The 19564-nt window shown below is 39.5% G+C and overlaps 1 protein-coding gene across 6 annotated transcripts in view; it reads left to right on the top strand.

Annotated features, from left to right (window-relative positions):
- Positions 1-19564, top strand: part of CLASP1 (cytoplasmic linker associated protein 1) — a 154846-nt gene that overhangs the window by 127256 nt on the left and 8026 nt on the right. For 5 of the 6 annotated variants that reach the window (XM_048954035.1, XM_048954033.1, XM_048954036.1 and 2 more), the window contains 5 exons: positions 6233-6383; positions 7093-7339; positions 8126-8316; positions 9429-9557; positions 19224-19430. In XM_048954035.1, coding sequence (XP_048809992.1) covers positions 6233-6383; positions 7093-7339; positions 8126-8316; positions 9429-9557; positions 19224-19430 — 925 coding nt within the window. Of the gene's footprint in view, positions 1-2565; positions 2683-6232; positions 6384-7092; positions 7340-8122; positions 8317-9428; positions 9558-19223; positions 19431-19564 lie in introns of all 6 variants that reach the window. The other variant, XM_048954032.1, reaches the window with a different exon arrangement.

A 19564-nucleotide genomic window follows, 5' to 3' on the forward strand; every position in this document is an offset into this window, starting at 1 on the left:
TAAGACTACGTAATAATTACTGTTCAGTGGTGGATGAAGGTGCAAGCTGCTTTAAAAGCCATTTAAACTAATCAGTTATCCACCTTTTTTGTAACCTATGGGCAATAGCAATAGCTGCAGATTTTTACCACCTGTAGAAGAGGCGGTGGCAAGTGTTACAAATCAGTGGCAGTAGTTTATGACATTCTGCTTGCATCACTGTGTCTGATGCAGCACACTTTGAGGTCATGACTTACTGAACAAAGGGGAACTCAGTTCTGTTTTTGGAAACTGTATGGTTGTTCTTTAAGAAGAAAAGGCTTTGGAAGATGTGCAGACTAACATGTTGTGAGTAGGGTACATTGTGGTATACCAATATGATGTTGGTGTAGATGATTCTATGTCATCTTTCCATTATAAGTACTTGCGGTTTGCAATTCAGCTTATGGTGTAGAATGTGACTTTTATGTCTACAAACTTGAAGAACTAGCAGACCCAAGTCATTCTGGTAGTGATCTAAAAGGATGAAGTTATCACTGTTTCACTGTAGAGCCCTTCTTTGAACCAGGTTTTGATCATACCTTCTGCTGGACCCATGCCCGAAGTGTAGCAAGGTTGTCTGTGTGGTGCACTGTTGCCTGCTTGCCCTGTCCGTGCCTCTGCCTTCTATAGGAAACTTGAGTGCAGTCCAGTTGAGAGATTATCTCCAGTTCTTAGTGCCAGTATTGGCTTGAAGGTTTTATTTTCCTTTGAATTTTCTCTTGATACACAGATTGGAAGAGTCGTATTTAGAGCCACGCGTATTTTTGGGGCATGGATATCTAATCTTCCCTGTAGAAAGGATAGTTTGGATTGCTTAGAAATATATATGTATATTAGTGTCTTCAGAAGAATAGCATGGGGCTTTGGACAGAGCCCTTCCTTATGCTTTCATTTGCTCCATCCTGTTCTGCTTTCACGATGACTAGAATATATCCACTGCATCTGTGAGTTTTTTCTGCAATTGTAACTACTTTTGTTGTCCAGATAGCTTTTTGGGAGGGAAGTTACAAAGCAAGAGAGATCTTTCTGGAGAAGAAAAGAGAGGAAGACACTTGGGAAAACTGAAATGATAGGGAAAAAAAACATATTTCTGAGTAAGAATAATGAATGTTTCCTGGGCAATGCACAGATGAATGGCTTGTGTTTGTGTTGGATGGAGAAAATTGCAGGTTTAGTGATGTAGTACAGCAAGAGGAAAAATACTAAGCTAAGAATTCCTCCAGTGTGTGAATGCTATTGTGAATAAAAAACCGTCCTCTGTGAGCTCAGATGCCACATACAGGTTGTGAATTTTTACTGACAATCCATTAGGAATATTTGAAGGAATTATATCAAATGGATATGTTTGCCTCTATTAGCAGCCCAGAAACTTGTGCATAGTTGGGGAAAAAAAAATGCTGATAGCTTTATTTGGCCTTGAAAGCTTTATATGCTTGCTTTTTCACTGAAAATAAAAAAATACCGTTAAAATAAACTTTAATGACATCTATATTAAATTGAGCGAGGCAGGACATGGAAAAAGAATTAAACCACCCACCTTATACAATAAAGACAAGCCTGCATTATTCAGTGGCCCATTGGCAGTTAGGTGTGATCTTGAGCTGTGAGATTTCTATTCAGCGTTCTGAATGTCTGGTGCGTTTCTGTAGTAGTTGAATGTAATAGCTATGGTTTTGATTGCTGGTTAACACGTGAATTTGATGTCACACTTCAGATGAGTTTTCAGCTGGCATTGCTGCTGTTTGTGCTGAAGCAACTCTCAACCTGTTTGCCACATCTGATCTTGTAGCATCTTTCACTTGTGTATACTCATGTAACTCTCTGAGACAAGTATGCTTAATTTTAGTAGAAACAAACTGGCACGCTGAATATTCCACGAGCTCAAACATTTGTATTGTTTAGAAGATGATTTTGATAATTCCCGTGACAGAAAGGGAACAAGGCAAAAGTAAAAACTAAACACATTCAGACAAATTTGGTTGCCTTGACCAAAGGTGCAGTGCCAGATGGTAACTAAGAGGCCCCTGTAAAGGTTTCAAGAGAAATATGAACTGAGTTTGAGGCTGGGTTTCGTTCAGTCTTTCCAGGTTGTCTGCAGAGACAAACAAGCCCCTGGTTTACCTGACTCACGTGTGCTCTGGACTGATTTTCATTTATTTCATGAAGTTCAGTTTCAGCTCTCTTATCTTTCAGGAAATTCTGTTGCTTGCAAATACCTGCATAGAATTTGGATACAGATGTTTGGTCAGGGATTGTTCACTTAAAGCATTTTAAGTGTTGTTTATAGAGACTATATCTATTTATGCAATTTAAGAGAGACTATTTTTGTGTGAGCTGTATCTTTATGGTAGAAAAAAGTGAAAATAAAGGCCAAAGCAATGACTTAAGGGGCTCAGTGGAGTATTCTTGTTTAATTTCGTTTCTATTAATTTTTTTTTCTCTCTTCAAGGCAGCATGACAGCACTATGCCACTCAGATTATAGTTTCTTTTTTTTCTCCCTCTCCTTTCTCTGTTTTTCTCTTTCGTTTCTCTGATCACTGCAGTCGGTTCTGGGGTTGGAGTGCAGATGGGCTGTCGAAGCACCCCCCTCCCCTTTCTCAGCCTAACTCCATCCCCACCGCTCCTTCCCACAAGACTTTCAGACGCTCTTATTCTCCCAGGTAACAAGCTACCTGTTAAACCAACTTGTCTGAGATGTCACAGTACTATTTACCTTTCATACTTTATAATTTGTTCAAGCATAGGAAATGATTTCCAAAAGCTTCGATTGAAAAAGAAATTGGGATGATGTTAGTTCTCAGACTGGGGAGATGAATCAGCCACTGCTCTCTTTGTGAGGGAGATGTGGCACGCCAGTGGAAAAACAAAGTGAATTCTTCCAAATTAATTTCTCCCTGCTGGGTTTCCTGAATGCAGAGCACAATTGTTGAGCACTTTCTGTATGCACTTGTTGTGACAGTGATTTCCCATCTGCAGTAGTATCTGGCGGCCAGTGAGGGTGGTGTGTATGTGATTCACCAGCTGTTTGTGTGATGATCGTGGAACATCCTGGCACTGTGTAGTATTGAAATTAAATGTATTATGTGTCCTTCCCACAAGATTTAAGGGATTGGCAGTTAATTTTGGTCACTATTCCTCCTCTTGTACACTCACATTTCTATCTTTTTGTAGATACTGAACCTGTGTACAAAACTAAAACTGCATACTTGTTTTGATCAAAAACCAAATTTAATTTGCCAGACGTCTGTTAGATTACTTGGATTATTATGAAGTTTAAGCCCTATCAGCAGGCTTTCTGTGGGTGTGATTTATTTGGACTTACATGTGAGTCTCACTTGAAGAAGGGCTATATCATCTTCCCTCAAAGAAAGAAGTTCCTAACTGGGAAGCTGTTGAAGCAAAACCAAACAAATAGTTCTTGGAAACCTGAAAATCTGGGAGTCTGTGACAACTGAGATAGAAAATAGAATCACACATTCTGCATCCCTGTGAATAGCAGAGGATGTAAAACATGAAATCAATATTCAGATTCTAGGACCATCTGAGAAATCTGTGGAAGAGGTTAATGTTAATTTGGGCTGGGGTATGGGGGTTATGCTAGTTGAGAACAATGTTTTCCTCCTTTCATTAGTCAGCATTGAGCTTTGAAATAATTCCAGTCCAGAGCATGAAAGTGCAAGAAACCCTAACTGTGTACTGCTTGAGGATGCTCAACTGTTAGTTACTCACACATAGTTTGGATTGGAAAATAAATAAAAGTTCATGAAAATAAAATCTTTATGACGGACTGCAAAACAGCCAAATTTTGTTTTGATAAGCTTGTGGAGGGCTGTATTGTTTCAGTGCGACGGAAGACGGAAAATAATGCTGTGACATCCCTGAACACTGCTCATCTCTACTCTTATTTCATCCTGTGACTTTCCTCTAGTTTTCTTGATTGGTTGTTTTTTTTGTGCTGTTTTTTTTTTTTCCCTCAAAGGTGGGTTTAGCTTCATTTTATTTTCTCCATCACGTTGTCTGTGAATTATTCCAGCACACATACTGTCAGTAGATATGTGTGTTTACATGTAAAGTTTTGTCACAACCATAATGTGATTTCTTACACGAGCTTACTCTTGACATATGAAATCACTGGATTCTCCAGATTTTAGTCAAAGGTGGTTTTGTGTTTTGAAAAACACCTCAGTTTTAGTGGTTCTTTGTTCATAAATAGCTGCAGTCATTTTGCACTGTAGAATATGTGCATTGATGTGTTCTTTGGGAGAAGCATTGGTCAAAATTCATTCCTGAGGAAAGAAACAGAGATTTGGGCAGATTTAATGTCAGTATATCTGGGACTGTTTGTCGATTTATTTTTTTTTTTTTAATCTTAATTTTCTTTCTCCATGGATTTCATTGTGTGACCTTTGGTAAGTCATTTCATCTCCTAGTGTGAGTATGCTGTTACGATCAATATATACTGTCTAGTAATGGCTCTTCCATTGCTCACTTGAAGAAGCTTGTAAAATGTATGGATTAATCATGCTTGAACACACGACTGATACTTTCAAGATGGTACGGAGCAAAGCTTGTCTTTTCTATTACTGATACTTAAAAAGAATTTTAAAACTGCTTTTACTTCTCTGGGGAGTCTGGAAAGCAATGATGTCATTCAGTTATCTGGAAGATCCTAAATATTCTTTCTTTTATAGGTTTATGCACAGCTTTTGTTTCCTGGTTTAGGTCTGTTGTTGTTTCAGTGGTGACTTCTTTTTAGCCAGGCCTGGCTGGATGGACACCATTTAAAGTCAGGGAGCAATGCTTTGTTTTCTTTGCCAGAGTGCATTGTGCTGGTGCTTGTGTGCCTGCAGGGTGATAGCGTTGCTTGGAGCCAGGGATTATGGCTATTTTCAGTGTGTTAATCCCAAAAGATTTGGACAACACAAGTTTTATCCTTTGTCTGAAGTTCTCAAGGAACTTCAGACAGAGAAGTGGTAGTTCCAGATAGCAAACATCCTACTTTTAGTTGTACTGAAAATAATGACTGTGTACCCAGGATTCAAAAGAGATTTTCTATTTTTACTGTATTAGTTTTCTTACCACGTCACAAGTGATTGTTCTTTTGTAGGAAAGCAACACTACTCTTTGTTCAGCCATCTTCCTCCAAGGCCATCCTGTCATCCTTCACAAATTGTTAAGAAATAGAAATTGATAATTGAAGGGAGCTGCTTCTTGCCATTTACTGACTAACAACTTGATGTAAATATCTTAAATTCCTTTGAGTTTTTTGCTTCTGGCTTTGCTAAGATCTGAGACTCCCCCAGAGAAATTCCTCTCAGTTACTGGGGTCTCTTCTTTAAATCTGTCTTGGAAAACTGTCATGCAGATTGAACTTCTGTCTGGATACGGCAAAATCTTGCCAATACTGTCTTTTAATTTCCTTGAGGCATTGAGGACCTTCTTGCCCTCGCTACATCTTTTTGTCTTTTTTTTTTCCCTCTATCATCTGCCCTTGCCTGCTGGTCATTTTTCTCATAGTACTTAATTTTGGATAACTCTTAGGCTTTATACTCCTGAAGAATTTCTGAAAAACAGACTCACCGCAACAAAGCATTTGATTTGAGTGAGAGAATTCTCAAATTAAGGCTCATTACTGAAATGCATCTTATTTTTTTCAAGGCTTCTTGCAAGTGGTTTTGTTTTTACTACTTTATAAAGGAAAACTGGAATATGATAGACAAAGCTTTATGTCAAGATACATTTTCATTTCTGTTTAAATCTACTGCATTTCAGTTCATGGACAGAATATATTTTACATATTATGGAGCTTAAATTTTGTTGATTTCACATCCACTAGCTGTCAGAACCCTTTGAGTTCTCATAGTGATTATTTTTCTTTTGTATGAACACCATTACCTTTATGGGGGCAGGATATTTTGTTGATAGAAGCTACCACATTCACTGCTTTGGAATGTTATAAACAGTGGACCTGATTTCTCCTCAATTGCAGCAATATAGTACCACTTCATTCAGTTGAGCTCCTCCTCTCAGACTGGGATAAATCTAGGAGACTCAGACCTGAAGTCTACTTTGAATTCCATTCATGTTTCGTTAAAAGTCTCTGTTAGAAATGATACACCAAATCATCTGTTTCCAACTTGACGTGTATTTGTTAAGTCAAAAGTTGATCCCAATTTTGTGTGTAACTTTTCATATACGTTTCGTCTTTAGTATGCTGGATTATGACACGGAGAACCTAAATTCTGATGAAATCTACAGCTCTCTTCGTGGAGTCACAGAAGCAATTGAAAAGTTTAGTTTTCGTAGTCAAGAGGACCTGAATGAACCAATCAAACGTGATGGGAAGAAAGACTGTGACATGGTAAGTGTTTGGTTTGATTAATACTTGGAGATATGTGAAATTTTTATGGTTTTCAAGCCTGGCTTTGGAATGTTAACTAGCGTACAAAATCCAGTTGCTTTTGGTAGTTGGATTTTTCCTGTAACTGTTTTATTCTCAATTGTTTCTAACACTTCAACATTTGAACCTCTCACAACAAGAAAGACACTGAGGTCCTAGAGGTTGTTGTGACATGTGAGATGCCATTTGTTTTAATTAAGCATGTGAAATTCAAAATCTGTGAATGAAGCAGTATTTTTGTTTCCTGTGTGGATAAACAAGTGTAGACTGTTAGTCTCAGAAGCTAGAATTCTTGGTAATCTGATGTTTTTCTTTGGGACTCTGCTGTTGTCTATTTCACATTAGTGTTCGAAGCATCATTTGTGAGAACGATGTTGCTTTTCCTTCCTTCCTTTGGCTTATTAGCAGATTGGTCCTGTTCCTTGTTTGATTTTTTTCCTAGCCTTTGCAGCTTTAGAAATACTTCTGTTTAGAAATGTTAACATAGCTTTTTGCCCTATGATCATGAGATACTTTTGTTACCTAAATTAAGAGGCGGTCTAAGTATTATGTGTATATAGAGAATTCTACACAAAATTAAAGAATGTGATCCTGTTGATGAGTGAACTCAAACTCTGTGGAAGTTGTAGCCTTTTAGTGGTCTTATGCCTTTTCTGTATTTGATCTCCAGGTGTCTCGAGATGGTGGCCTTGCAGTACCTACCAGTGATGTCCGAGGAGGCAATGATACTGTAGAAGGAGGAAGGATGGCTCTAGATAACAAAACCTCCCTACTTAACACACAGCCACCCCGCGCCTTTTCAGGGCCACGAGCTCGAGAGTATAACCCCTATCCTTATTCCGACACAATTAACACTTATGACAAGACTGCCCTCAAGGAAGCAGTTTTTGATGATGACATGGATCAGCTTCGGGATGGTTTGTATTAGCGTATCTTTAAAAATTGTTGGCAGCTTGTTCTGTTCCTGATATATTTGTATTTGTGCAGTACTGAGATACATGCCTGTCCACGTATATGTTGTGTATTACTTTGCAAGTGAGTCAAGGCTTGGCATGAAATATTTTCTGTTCTGATGTGTGACGTGAGAACTTGATTTATGGATATGGAGAGAAGGCTCTGCTGCAATTTTAATTTTTTTTGTTATTGTTCTCTCTTACTTTCTCCTTTGGAGTTTTCCTCAAACTAGTCCCTTAAAGTCTAAATTAAATATATCTTCAAGGGACATTTATTTAGGGACGTTCTACTCTAAAACCTAAATGACTCATTAGCTTGTTATTGAGTGTTTCACTTCATTTAAATGATGCTGCACCCCTTAGTTTATTCCTTTGCATTATATTGATGACTCACAGTACTTTGATCTAAAAGTTACGCATGTGATTGCTAGTTTTGGGTGTGTGTCTGGGACAAACTGGTGATTCTCCTCTTGTACAAGTAATTATTGGAATTGGATAAAATCCAATCGTCATCTCTTCTTTGTTTGTTAGAAGCCATGTGCAGATTCATGAGCAGCATTAGGAACTTAGGTGAAATTAGGGCTATTCTGATCCTCTTTCCCTCTTGACAGAGTCCACTTGGGATTTGATGCCTTTTTGGGAGTGGTCTTTTTTTTTCTGTGCACTTGTTCTATGGAAGGTTTGTAATATGGACATATTTGACCTTTTCCCCCATTTCCCCAAGTGACTCGCTTCCATTTGTCCTAGAAGTACCCATTGACCATTCAGATTTGGTGGCTGACCTTCTGAAAGAGCTCTCTAATCACAATGAGCGGGTGGAGGAGCGGAAAGGAGCTCTCCTGGAGCTGCTGAAAATCACAAGGGAGGATAATCTTGGAGTTTGGGAGGAACATTTCAAAACCATTCTGCTCTTGCTCCTGGAAACGCTTGGAGACAAAGATGTGAGATGTAGATTTTTCTTAACTCTCTTGTAGCATTGCTTTATTTAGGGTGATAGGTTCTGCAAATTAATTCAACTGAAATTTGTTACATTTCTATGGCATCTCATCAGCGATGCTGCAGTGCTTGTTTTCTTTTTTTCTGTTAAGGTTATTGATTCTGCTTTCATTATTAATGTACTCCATGACAAATTTCAAGGTTCTCTGTAGTGTCTGTTCTCCGCTCCCATCTGAGTGTCTAGTAACAACTAGGAAATTGAACTAGAATCAGAAATAAAGTTATTTTCTAAGGCAGTCTGTATGGCTGATATTTCCTCACAATCATTTTTCTTAGAATCAACATGAGTTTTGGTAGTCCTACATGTTTAATCATAGCATCATCATGTATGTAGGAAGATTTGGTGACTTTAAGTACAGGTAAGTTTGCTAATCTGTGAGTTTTGCAGATGGATAACAAAGGGCATAATTTGAAGGCTGAGTATAAAGTATTCCTCTGCTGAAATGATAGATCTATTTGGAATGGCCACTGGCCAAAAACTTAATGTAACAGTTGTGTAAGTAAAGCAGGTGTTATAAATCCCTTCTCTTAAGGATCTTTTGATATATAAAGGATTAACGCACAGGTCAGTAGTGAGACTACAAAAATTGACTGTTCTTGAAAGTAATTTCCAGAGGTGCTGCAGTAAATCAATGCTGCTTCTGTAATAGTACATGAGAAACAGCTTTTGCATGAATGGAGCTCAATCTGATATCTGCAGAGCTAAGCAGAATGGGAAGAACAAATCAAATACAATCTGAATGTCTTTGTAATTTTGTGTAATGCAGTTATGCTGTTTTGGTTATGAATTTATACTTAATTGCCAGAAGAGTATGGAATTTAAAAATGTAGAATCATTCCGATTCTGTCAGTAGGAACAGTCATTTTATATAAATGTTTCTGCAACAGAAAGCAAGCAGACCAATTCTTGTTTTCAGCTATTGATCACACTGCTTGATCCACTGGAGCTGGTAGAGCTACGTAAGATTTCTACTGCTTAGGGAGCCATGAGAGTTTGCTTCACAGTGCAATTTCGTTGAGAAATTACATTCTCTAACATCAATTTCTCTTGACACAGCACTCAATACGAGCGTTGGCACTGCGAGTCCTTAGAGAAATCCTACGGAATCAGCCAGCAAGGTTCAAAAACTACGCAGAGTTGACCATCATGAAGACACTGGAAGCACACAAGGATTCCCACAAGGAGGTGAGTGAGCCTTTTGGCACTGCTACTGGGAAAATAATATTGAAGAAATGTGAGATTTAACAAACAAGCGTGCTGATCAATCTTGACAGTAGAAAAGAACAATATGAAATCACCTAAGTGCTGAAGATGTATACTTGCTGAAGCAAGAAGAAAAATGTTGAGAACAACAGACTCATTTTTAGTGTATTTGGAACTATCTGAAGTTGTAGGCCATCTATTGGTTTTCCAGGGCTTGATTGGTTGCTCTGGGAGAGGTAGGAGGGTGCATTTTTCTTAATTTATTGGAGCTCATTAAGGGCACTGTGGTCCCTCAATCTGCACAGGGAAGGTTTGGAAATGTATTGAAGAACACTAAGGCTGTACCTCAGCAGAGCTGTGTGAAAATTATGAACTTGAGCCACATTTGAGAATTTGAACTGTGGAATAACAGATGAAAATGGACAAAGAAGGCATGCTGTTAGAAATAAGCTGAGGCAGTGAGGAGGAAGCCAAGGGAAGAGTGAAATGCATTTTCCTATTGCGAGAGAACTCATGCAAAATTAAAAGTATTCTGGACTAAAAAATACAGGGACGTGATGGTTATATTGGAAGTAGATCAAAGTACATTAAAGGTCAGTCTTTGCAAATTGGCTTCCAAGATAGATCTTCTTTTCTATCTTACACGTGTTGCAAGTTTGAACCAAACCCTGAAAAACAGCACGTGAATTTCTGTCCATTTCAGCAATGACTTATTTACCAAACTTCTTCCTTTGAAATTTAAAGCTCTTCATCTTCCCTGCAAAAGGCTTGCCCTAAACTAGCAATGCTAGGTATCTCTGTTTTTGGCAATGGAAAAGATCACTTTATAGATCAAGCTGCTTCCAGATCATTGCATAACTGACACAAAGCTGCATTAGGTGTGCATAGCAAAACTGTACTGTTTAAAAATCAAAACAAAACCAAATACACCCCCACAGGGAAGAAGGGGGACCTAACAGGCTGGATATCCCTTAAATACAAAGACAGAAAATGTTTAATCCTTTAGTGAATGAAGACTGCCACAATCTGCCTGTCCTCCTCGATGTAGAGCTTTTACCCTTCTGTCGTTCTCAGTTCAGAGTAATAAGAAGCAGTTGTAAATTGATTTCCTGATAAAATAGTCAGACAAAACATTGTGTTCTGAAGGAGTGCCTTTTATTGGCAAGTTTTCCTGGTTACATACTTCTCATCTCACCTTGACTCAGTGCCCTTTTTTTTTCCCCACAGAATCTTCCAAACTTACAGCACCTTTCAGATGGTCTCTGATGTTTTTTAATGCCCTTCAGAGCTCTCTGTCCTTGTATGACTGACAGTTTTTACTGAAATCAGGTGTAATGTTGACAGCATAACTTTTCATGTCTCTGTACTCCCCCACACAATGTACTTCATGTTTGTAGTATGGACAGGTTTTTTTTAAGATTTGCATGTGAGATGCCTTCTGAGGAAGAGCAGAGAAGGATCAGCTTTTGTAACAGAAAGTAAAACTCAAGCCAGGAATGAAGAGTCATGAGTTCTGGCACTTCTTTATAGAAGAGTAAGTGTGAGCTGTATTGCTCTCAGCAAGTAGCTGCTGTTCTGCACATAGCATTCCTTTGATTTTTTTTTTTTTTTTTCCCCAGTGGTTTTGCATAGCACTGTTATCATTAAAAAAGATCACATTTACAACTGCTCCAGTGAGACCTTTGGGTTATGGCTGTCGTAGCAGGACACTGCAGGTGTAGTTCCATTTTTCTATCTCTAAGCAGTTGTTTGTACAGCTGTATTAAGTACTGGTACTGGTGGTGTAATAGGAGAGAACAGCCCAAAGAACGGGTGTTTGGTGTTATCTGCCATGTGCTGATATTAAAAAAAAAAAAAACACTCTAGAAATAAACCAAGTACATGATATTTGTATCCCACCCACTTTATCCACTGAGTTTGAGGATGTTGCCATTGCAACATAGTATTTTTAAGTCGATGTATGTCTATTTTCTCATCCCTGTGTAAATGGGGTTCTCAGAGCCGAAATGGAACTCATGAAAACTGGCAATTCTCTGTCAGTTTCAGGACATCAGCATTCATGAAGTTAAGAAAAGTTTCTCAGTCTTCTCTTGTGTGTCTACACGAACATACACCTGTGAAAATGCTGTAGGTATTTTTTACCTGTAGCTGGGATTTGTTGATTCCATTATGTCTGTTTAAAAAAAAAAAAAAAAAAAAAAAAAAAAAAAAAAAAAAACCAAACAACTGAGTCCATTTGGGTATGGCTCAGTTGGTCAAACTCATAGTCCTGGGCCAGAATGTCACAGATTCCCACCCAACAGAGGCTCTCCAGCTCCCACTCAGTGCTGACTTTGCAGCACTGCTATCTCCTGGGGTTGTGGAGGAGCTGCCCTTTGACTTGATCCCACTCAGTGAGAGACTAAGTGAAAATTCACCAGTTTGGAAGGCTTTTAGAATAGCTGAAGAAAGAATGGAAAAATCTTAGTCATCTGTCTTATAGTTTTACTTTTCACTGAAACTGAGTGATACTAAGAGCAGTGGATATACTCTCCTTAGACTACATAAAATAAAATCTTCATACTGTAAAAATGATTTGGAGGAAAGCTGCTATATAGTAAAGTTAGGAAAGTGCTAATTCCTGAGCAACGTAATGCCCTGACAGGACGTCTCACTAGGGTTTGTTTCTGCCTTTGCATTAGAAAACAAAACTGGTTTGTGGTTTGAAATCATTTCAGACAGGCTGCATGAATCAGCAGAAAATTACTGTTTGGAGAGATCTGTACCTACTTCACTTTTGCTTACCTGAGTTTCCCCTTCAGCACAGGAACTGTTAATTGCCTGTATGTTATTGCTGCCATTTTCTGTAATGTTTGGGTAATGGGCAATCAGTGTAAAATGACCAAGCAAAGAAAGAGGAGTTTGGAAAAGAGCACAGTGCAGGGCCATTAACCTCAGATGGCTCCAAGAAGTCATTGCACTTAGAGGCAGTTCTTTGAAAATCAGTAAGAAAGTTAATTTGACTTCACAAATGCAATACTACTTGTGTTCAGCATGGCTATCATCACTTTCAGAACCCAACAGGCACCTAGGGAACCTGCTTTAGCTGGGGGTTTGGACATAAATGATCTCCATAGGACCCTTTCAGCCCCTACAATCCTGTGAAATACCGTATCTTCCTCCATTTGAGTGCCAGTATCTAGCTAAAAGAGTGTCTGAAACAAAAGGGGCTGTGGTTTTATTACAGCTGGAAGCATTGATGTTATGTTAGCATGGTTGGATGTATTTGGATGCCTGAATGTATTTTGCCAAATCAAGCTGAAGCCTTTCAATGCTTGAATCTTTGCTGTGGCGAGAACTCTTTGGCCTTCTGTTGTTGAAGGCAAAGTGTAGCATCAATGAAGCAGCACAACTAAGGGACACCAGAGAAGAAAATTTGGTATGAGGAGTGGATGTTGAGAGTTGTCGTGTGGGTGCAAGTAAAAATCAGCAAAGCACTGACCTCGGTGCAGGTCCAAAATTAACATAACCCTGGGCTACAGACTAGGAGACTCTGACTTGGGATTCATGTTTAGTTTGCACTTTTTAATGCTAGCCTCTTTTTACTCTGTTTGTTGTATAATAGTCTGCACAGTACTGTTAATTAAATGGGATGATGAGAAAAGTCAAGCCTGCTTCAGTCAGAACTGTAAATATTTATGGGAGTTGACATGTAAATGCCTTTCACTTACTTTTAGAGCATTAGAATGTAATTGAAGTTGTGGATGGTATTAAATCTTGTTGATTTTTATCACTCTTTGTTTGGAGTTACTTGGAAAAGAGCTGTCTTTCTGTTGCCAATTGGTTAATATTAACTCATTTGTTCCAGTGTACTTACTCACCCATAACTAAGGAGAGATGCTGTGTGCTGACCCAGTACCATTGATATGACATTGCTACAGATTCATAGCAGCAAAATGAGCATAAGTTCTTATTCTTTACTATAGTAAAGTAGAAATCTTGTGAAAATGTTAAGGAACATCTTCACCATTGCTAATCATTGGACAGCTCATGCTTTGCTTTGTTTCTGCTGCTCTCTTTTTCTCTGCAGCAAAACCTGTAGACATAGCTGGTTGGTACTTTCTCAGTTCAAGGAAAAGACTTTGAGCCATGTATGAGGTACCTAACTTTGGTCTTTTACTATCCAGGAAATCCACAGGCATAATTAGGATGTAACACTCCTTGTTGTAATGATCCAAAGGAAGGTGAAAAGAGCAAACCACGGCTATCCATTAACTTTAATTGTTACTGGCTTGAGGTGCTTTTAGACTGACCCTTGACATTTATAAGATTATTTGCAAATGTCCTCCAATGATGATACACTCTGTGTCACTTTCAGTACAACATAGCCTACTAGAGAAAAATGCTAAGTGATCAGTCTTTAAGGTTAGTTAACTGGTAGCCCACGCTGGAAGCTGCCGAGCACTGCAGTTTGGCAGTTGATGTTTTATTGTATACGTTTCTGTGCTTCCTCTAATTCCCGACACGTGAAATATTTAGCACCCAGGAGAAGCAATCTAATCTACTTCACCTCCTCTCAATCCCTTAATTTTTTTCATCTGCTTAGCGCTCCCCATTGCTGAGTCCACTTCCTGCTTTGAAACTCAGTGCTTAATTGTTTGTTCCTGTCTGGATTAGACTGTATACCCTTCAGGGATGGGAGTTTGCCTGGCTAGGCAGCGGTAAGCCTCCATTCCCTCCAAGTTACATTGTGCAGGCTTTAAGTAACCACCTCTAAATGCCAAAAGTGGGTTCTAAAAACAAAGTTGTGTGCCTTGTAAACCCAAAAGCAAAACCTTGTTTTTCTGCCTAGTAAACTTCTGGTGCTTTACTTGTTTCACAGTGGAGTAAAAAGCCTCTTAAGGTTTTTGAGTGTTTTATCTTTTTCTCTTAAAAACAACAACAAAAACATGCACTCCTTAATTCCGTGTGTTTTATAGAGGTGGTGCAGCTAGTATTTGTACTCCAGCTTGCAGTGTAATATGTACTCCCATACAACTCTCATCTAGGTATATGGGTGCTGCTCTACTCAGATTACGTGTTACACTGATGCCCTGCATAGCCTACGAAGCGGGCATGTTATTTGTTCAGTGAGCCCACTAGGAAACAGCTTATGTTATGCCAGCAGAAGTGAGGCTCAATCTAGTCTCTAGTGTGTAGAGCAAAAGGTAAGCCTTTGGAAAGGAGAAAAACCTGCTTCTTTAAGGCAAAGTGCTATCGTTTAGATCTGCATTCCTGGTCTACCTGCCTTGTGTTGAATGGCATCAAACTATCCAGTTCCAGACATGGTTTGCTTTAAGCTTTTACTAGAGGTAAAGTCATGTTTGTGACATACCTTACACACAGCTTAGTGTCAGTATTTTTAAAGCACTGCAGGCTCTCCCTGGTCTTACAGATCTTGCGTCATAGGCACCCTTTTGAACTTCTTTCTTCCAGCTATTATCATCATTTGAACACTCTAGTAGTTTTCTTCTGTGTTTTTGAAATAATTGAACAAAATTGCATTAGGTTAGACAAAAACTCTGCTCCATATCCTACTTTAGACAGTGACTAGCAAGCATGCAGTGATTTTTCATCAAAGATTTCCTCCCTCCCTATCACAGAATCACAAAATGGCCAGAGTTGGAAGGGATCTCAGGGATCATGAATCTCCAACCCCCCTGGCCCAAGCTGAAAGTTCTGTCTGCTTACCTTTAATGGCTCTTCAGTGACCTTATATATTTTTTTTAATCTATTGTCTGCATCCTTCTATGACAGTGAGCTCCTCAATCTGAGCATGTAGTGAACAGCACTTTTTTTTCCCCACATTTAAAGAGTGTGCATTTTATGGATAATAGTGATAGTGGTGTCTGCTGGTAGCTTGAACCTAGTGGGTCCATTCCTATTGCTTCCCCAGTGTCTTATCTTCCAATCTTCCCCCCAAAGATGGGAAGAGCTGTTGTTTGATGTTTGCCTCATTTCTTCCACTCTTTTTTAAGTTTGTTTTACTCTGGTCAGATTAAAACCCTGATTTAAAAAGATATTTGATTTTTTATATTGTATGTTATGAAAATTTGCAAGACATGGTTGTTATGCCTCACGGCAAAATATCTTCACTAAACTCAGCTATAATTGCATATCCTCGATGCCAAACAACCCGGCAGTTCATAGCTTTTGGTAATGTGTTTCCCTCACTGCAGGAATGTTGCTGCCTTTCTTTGGCATTACTGGGGATGCAACTCTGGCAGGGCTGTGCAAGTATTCAGAGACAAGCTTTCCCTCATGGGTTGCACAGTTGGTCCGGATGGCTAAATGCTTTACTCAGTCAAAGCCAGAATCAAAGACCTTCAGGGCAGGACTGCTATTTGCATTGCAGAGTGGTGGCATTTGGGCTTTCTATGTCAGTGGAGATGGAGGAAAGGGCTTGTCCTCTGGGTTCTCTCACAGCTGGTATTGCCCTGCACCTTCATCTGCACCCTGTTTCCTGCTGTTCCTTTGCATGGCAGCTAGTTACCTGCAGAGCTTCTGAATCAAGCAAGCATGTAAGCACATGCTTGAGTCCCATTGACGTCAGTAAGATTCAAGCATGTTATTAAAGCCAAATATACGCTTAAGGGGGATGCTGAAGTGTGGCTTGGATGCAGATGCTGTCTGCCAGATGTGCTCTTGAAAGACTTGGAAATGTCTCTGGTGTTGTCACGTTTACAAGCTAGTATCAGCAGGAAGCCTTCTGGACATGAGTAATTTGCCCTTCTGTATTCAAAGGATGTGCACTGCATGGAGAAGTGATGTGAAATACCCAACTGCTGTGCGAATACAGCCAGATGCGTGCTAGAAATGGCCAGCTTTGTTGAAAGGAGGGCTTGCGAAGGTGCAAGACTACTTATGTCTATACAGTTTTTCTAACCTACCCTATGATGTGCAAAATACACGGGACCTTCTTTGTACTTTTGACTCCTGGCTCATTTTGCGAGGAATTGCAGCTGTATTTCAAGCCTTGGTGCTTGAAATAGTAATAAAATTAAAACAAAGGTTTTTGTCTCATGCACTCTCCTCATAACTGTGCCAGTAGTTGTAGAGCTCTGTCTCAGAGTTACTCACTGAAATTTTTACCTAATCCAAATTTACTAAAGTGTATTAGTATATGAAATCCGTCTGTAAGTACATACTAAGATGCTATTACTTGTAAAATCACAGAATCACAGAATGGCCAGGGTTGGTAGGGACCTCAAGGATCATGAATCTCCAACCTCTTGCCACATGCAGGGCCACCAACCTCCACATTTGGTACTAGACGAGGATGTCCAGGGCCCCATCCAATCTGGCCTTGAACACCTCCAGGGATGGGGCATCCACAACCTCTCTGGACCCACGAGGATCTGAAGAAGGAAAGAAAAAAAAAAGGGAAAAAAAAAAAAAATTTTAGTAATTTGTGATAATGTGTGTAATGTATGTCTAAGTTTTCCTTTTACAAAAAGCATTTGGAGTTGCTAAAAGGCAAAATTCCAAGTGGCCAGTGTCTGGTCAGTTACAAAGCTTTTAATAAATATATATCTGTATGTTTATTTAGCTAAAATGACTTGCCTGTGAATGTTGTTGGGCTGATTATGAGGTATTCATACCCTCTGTAATTGCACTGTTATTTGTAGAGAGCTTGATGTCAGCAGTATTTCAGTGCTAGGAGAGACATCATCAAAAGTTGCAGTGCCAAGAAGTGAATTTCTTTGAAGAAACCTTCTTACATTCCACAGAGACCTTTTGAGAGCTCCTGACTGCAGCCATTCTAGCAATTCAGTGCCACAGTACCAAACCTTGGCATTAGGTTTCCTTGAGTATTTGGGTATTTCTCTCTTCCCCTCCCTCTCAAAAAATAGTACTTCCTCCTAAGCTAGCTAGCATGGAAAAATGTTAACTTTCATGCTTCTCATGTGTGAAATTGAAAAGGGAATTAGCAAAGAAATATCTGGAAGAGCTAAACAAGTATTCTGTTCTGCTTGGTTACTCATTCACAGATCTTGCAGGATGAAATCTTTTGAATGCTGACCACATTGTGGATTGCCATTTTTGGAATGTGTTTTAACACTGTTTAATTGCTGAGAAAGGCCTGAGATAGATGAGTGTGTGGACAACTTCAGCAATCAGAGTCTCAGATTGGCTCCTGCCTGTGCCTTGCCTAAATACAATGTTTGTACCACATGAACCATCTAAAATCACGTTTATTGTTGGATGTTCCACAGGTGCACAAGTAACCTTTGGCCATACCTGTTTCAGGGAGGCAGCTGTCAACACGAGTAGAGGATCAGTCACTGTGTTGTAGCCATGATGAGTTGAAGCTGTGGGTGAAGCAGGTTTTGTAGACGGGGATAATCTCTCTGTTATATCAGTAGTCTGTCTGAGCTGGTCATTCTTCATTGCTTCTGTCTTAAAATCAATTAGTCCTTTCTGGAAAATGTTTTGTACTCCAGGTAGAGAGAGATTGTTGTCCTAGTGAGGACTAGGATAAACTTCCAAATACTCCTGCTACATACGTTATCCACATTAGTTCCTTTCAAAAGTTCATCTTTTGGGGCTTTGATAGAGCTGTATCTGTTTATGGGTTGCCTGAGTCAAAGAGAAACCCCCATTTTGTGTGGAAGAAGGGATTGAAGAGAATTCAGTAGTCACAGCTTCAGTCTAAGTGATTGACCTGTGGCTTCACTTGTTTTGGTGTCTTTTTTTTTTTTTCCTTATTGTCTGGGACACATTTTCCTTGAGTTTGTTCCCTGGCAATTGGCACATACATTTGAAGAAAGAAAACTTGCTTCCCATCCTGTGATTTTTTTTTTTTTAATCCAATTACTGCAGAATGTAAAACTCTCATAGGAGAAGAAAATCAGGTCCTTCCTCTTTCATCTAACTGTCCTATCCACTGGGGAACAGTGTGAAATCTGTGGATTTGCCTTTTCTGGGTGAAGGGTAGTACTGAGTTTAGGACCTCCCTCATCCTATGTGTCTGCTTTACAGTGTGAAGTAGCTACAAAAGGTGGGTGCTGCCACTGTTTCCACTTGTTCTTCCTATCATGTTTTATAGTGTCCCTGCACTGCCTTCATGTATTAAATATGCTCAGAGCACTGTTGCCTGGTTATAGATTATCCTGAATCTTGCTTGGCTCCATGGCCTGGATTTGAGCACAGCAGTGCTTAGCTGGGATTTGGCAGGACACACGTGTGCAGGCATGGTTTTCTCAGCTTGGACACCCAAGCATTCAGCAAGGCAGATGCATATTAAAAAGCACAACGTCACTCATTGTAGTATTAAGCAATTGTATTTCATATTAAGTTTAAGCTGATGGGTTTATGTTCCCTGACAGTGGCTAGAGTGCTGACCTAACAGGGCAGCAGTGCCTGTCTGTCTTGGGTGGTGGATGACTCTCAAACTTTGACATGGTTACTTCAGGCAGGAGGAACTGTGTACCACTGTCTGGCTGGAACAAACATGTCTCTGGAGGTAAAGAACGTGAATTCTTATACTTGATCTCCTCTCAGATGAGCCTCTTGCTGTTTTATTAATAAACATCCCCAAGTATTTCCTGGCATTCATTCCTAATATGCACAGGTGTTTTTGGCTGTGCAGCCTCATTAATGCAAGGTTTTGCTCTGCTTTCCTTTCAGGTCGTCAGAGCTGCTGAGGAAGCTGCTTCTACCCTGGCAAGCTCCATCCATCCTGAGCAATGCATCAAGGTGCTTTGCCCCATCATTCAGACAGCAGATTATCCAATTAATTTAGCTGCCATCAAGATGCAGACAAAGGTCATTGAGAGGATTTCCAAGGAATCACTGCATCAACTCCTTCCTGATATTATTCCTGGATTGTTACAGGTATAGAATCTCGCATCACAAATGCTCATTGAGCACAAACGAACACTGAGATGCTCTGCACTTTGAGTGTACTTTGCTCATGAATTTGGAGCACAGCAGGACAGATAGGAAGGACTATTTTCTCTCTGAAATTA

The sequence above is a fragment of the Lagopus muta genome, chromosome 8 (assembly GCF_023343835.1).
Source record: "Lagopus muta isolate bLagMut1 chromosome 8, bLagMut1 primary, whole genome shotgun sequence".
In the NCBI taxonomy this organism is placed as follows: Eukaryota; Metazoa; Chordata; class Aves; order Galliformes; family Phasianidae; genus Lagopus; species Lagopus muta.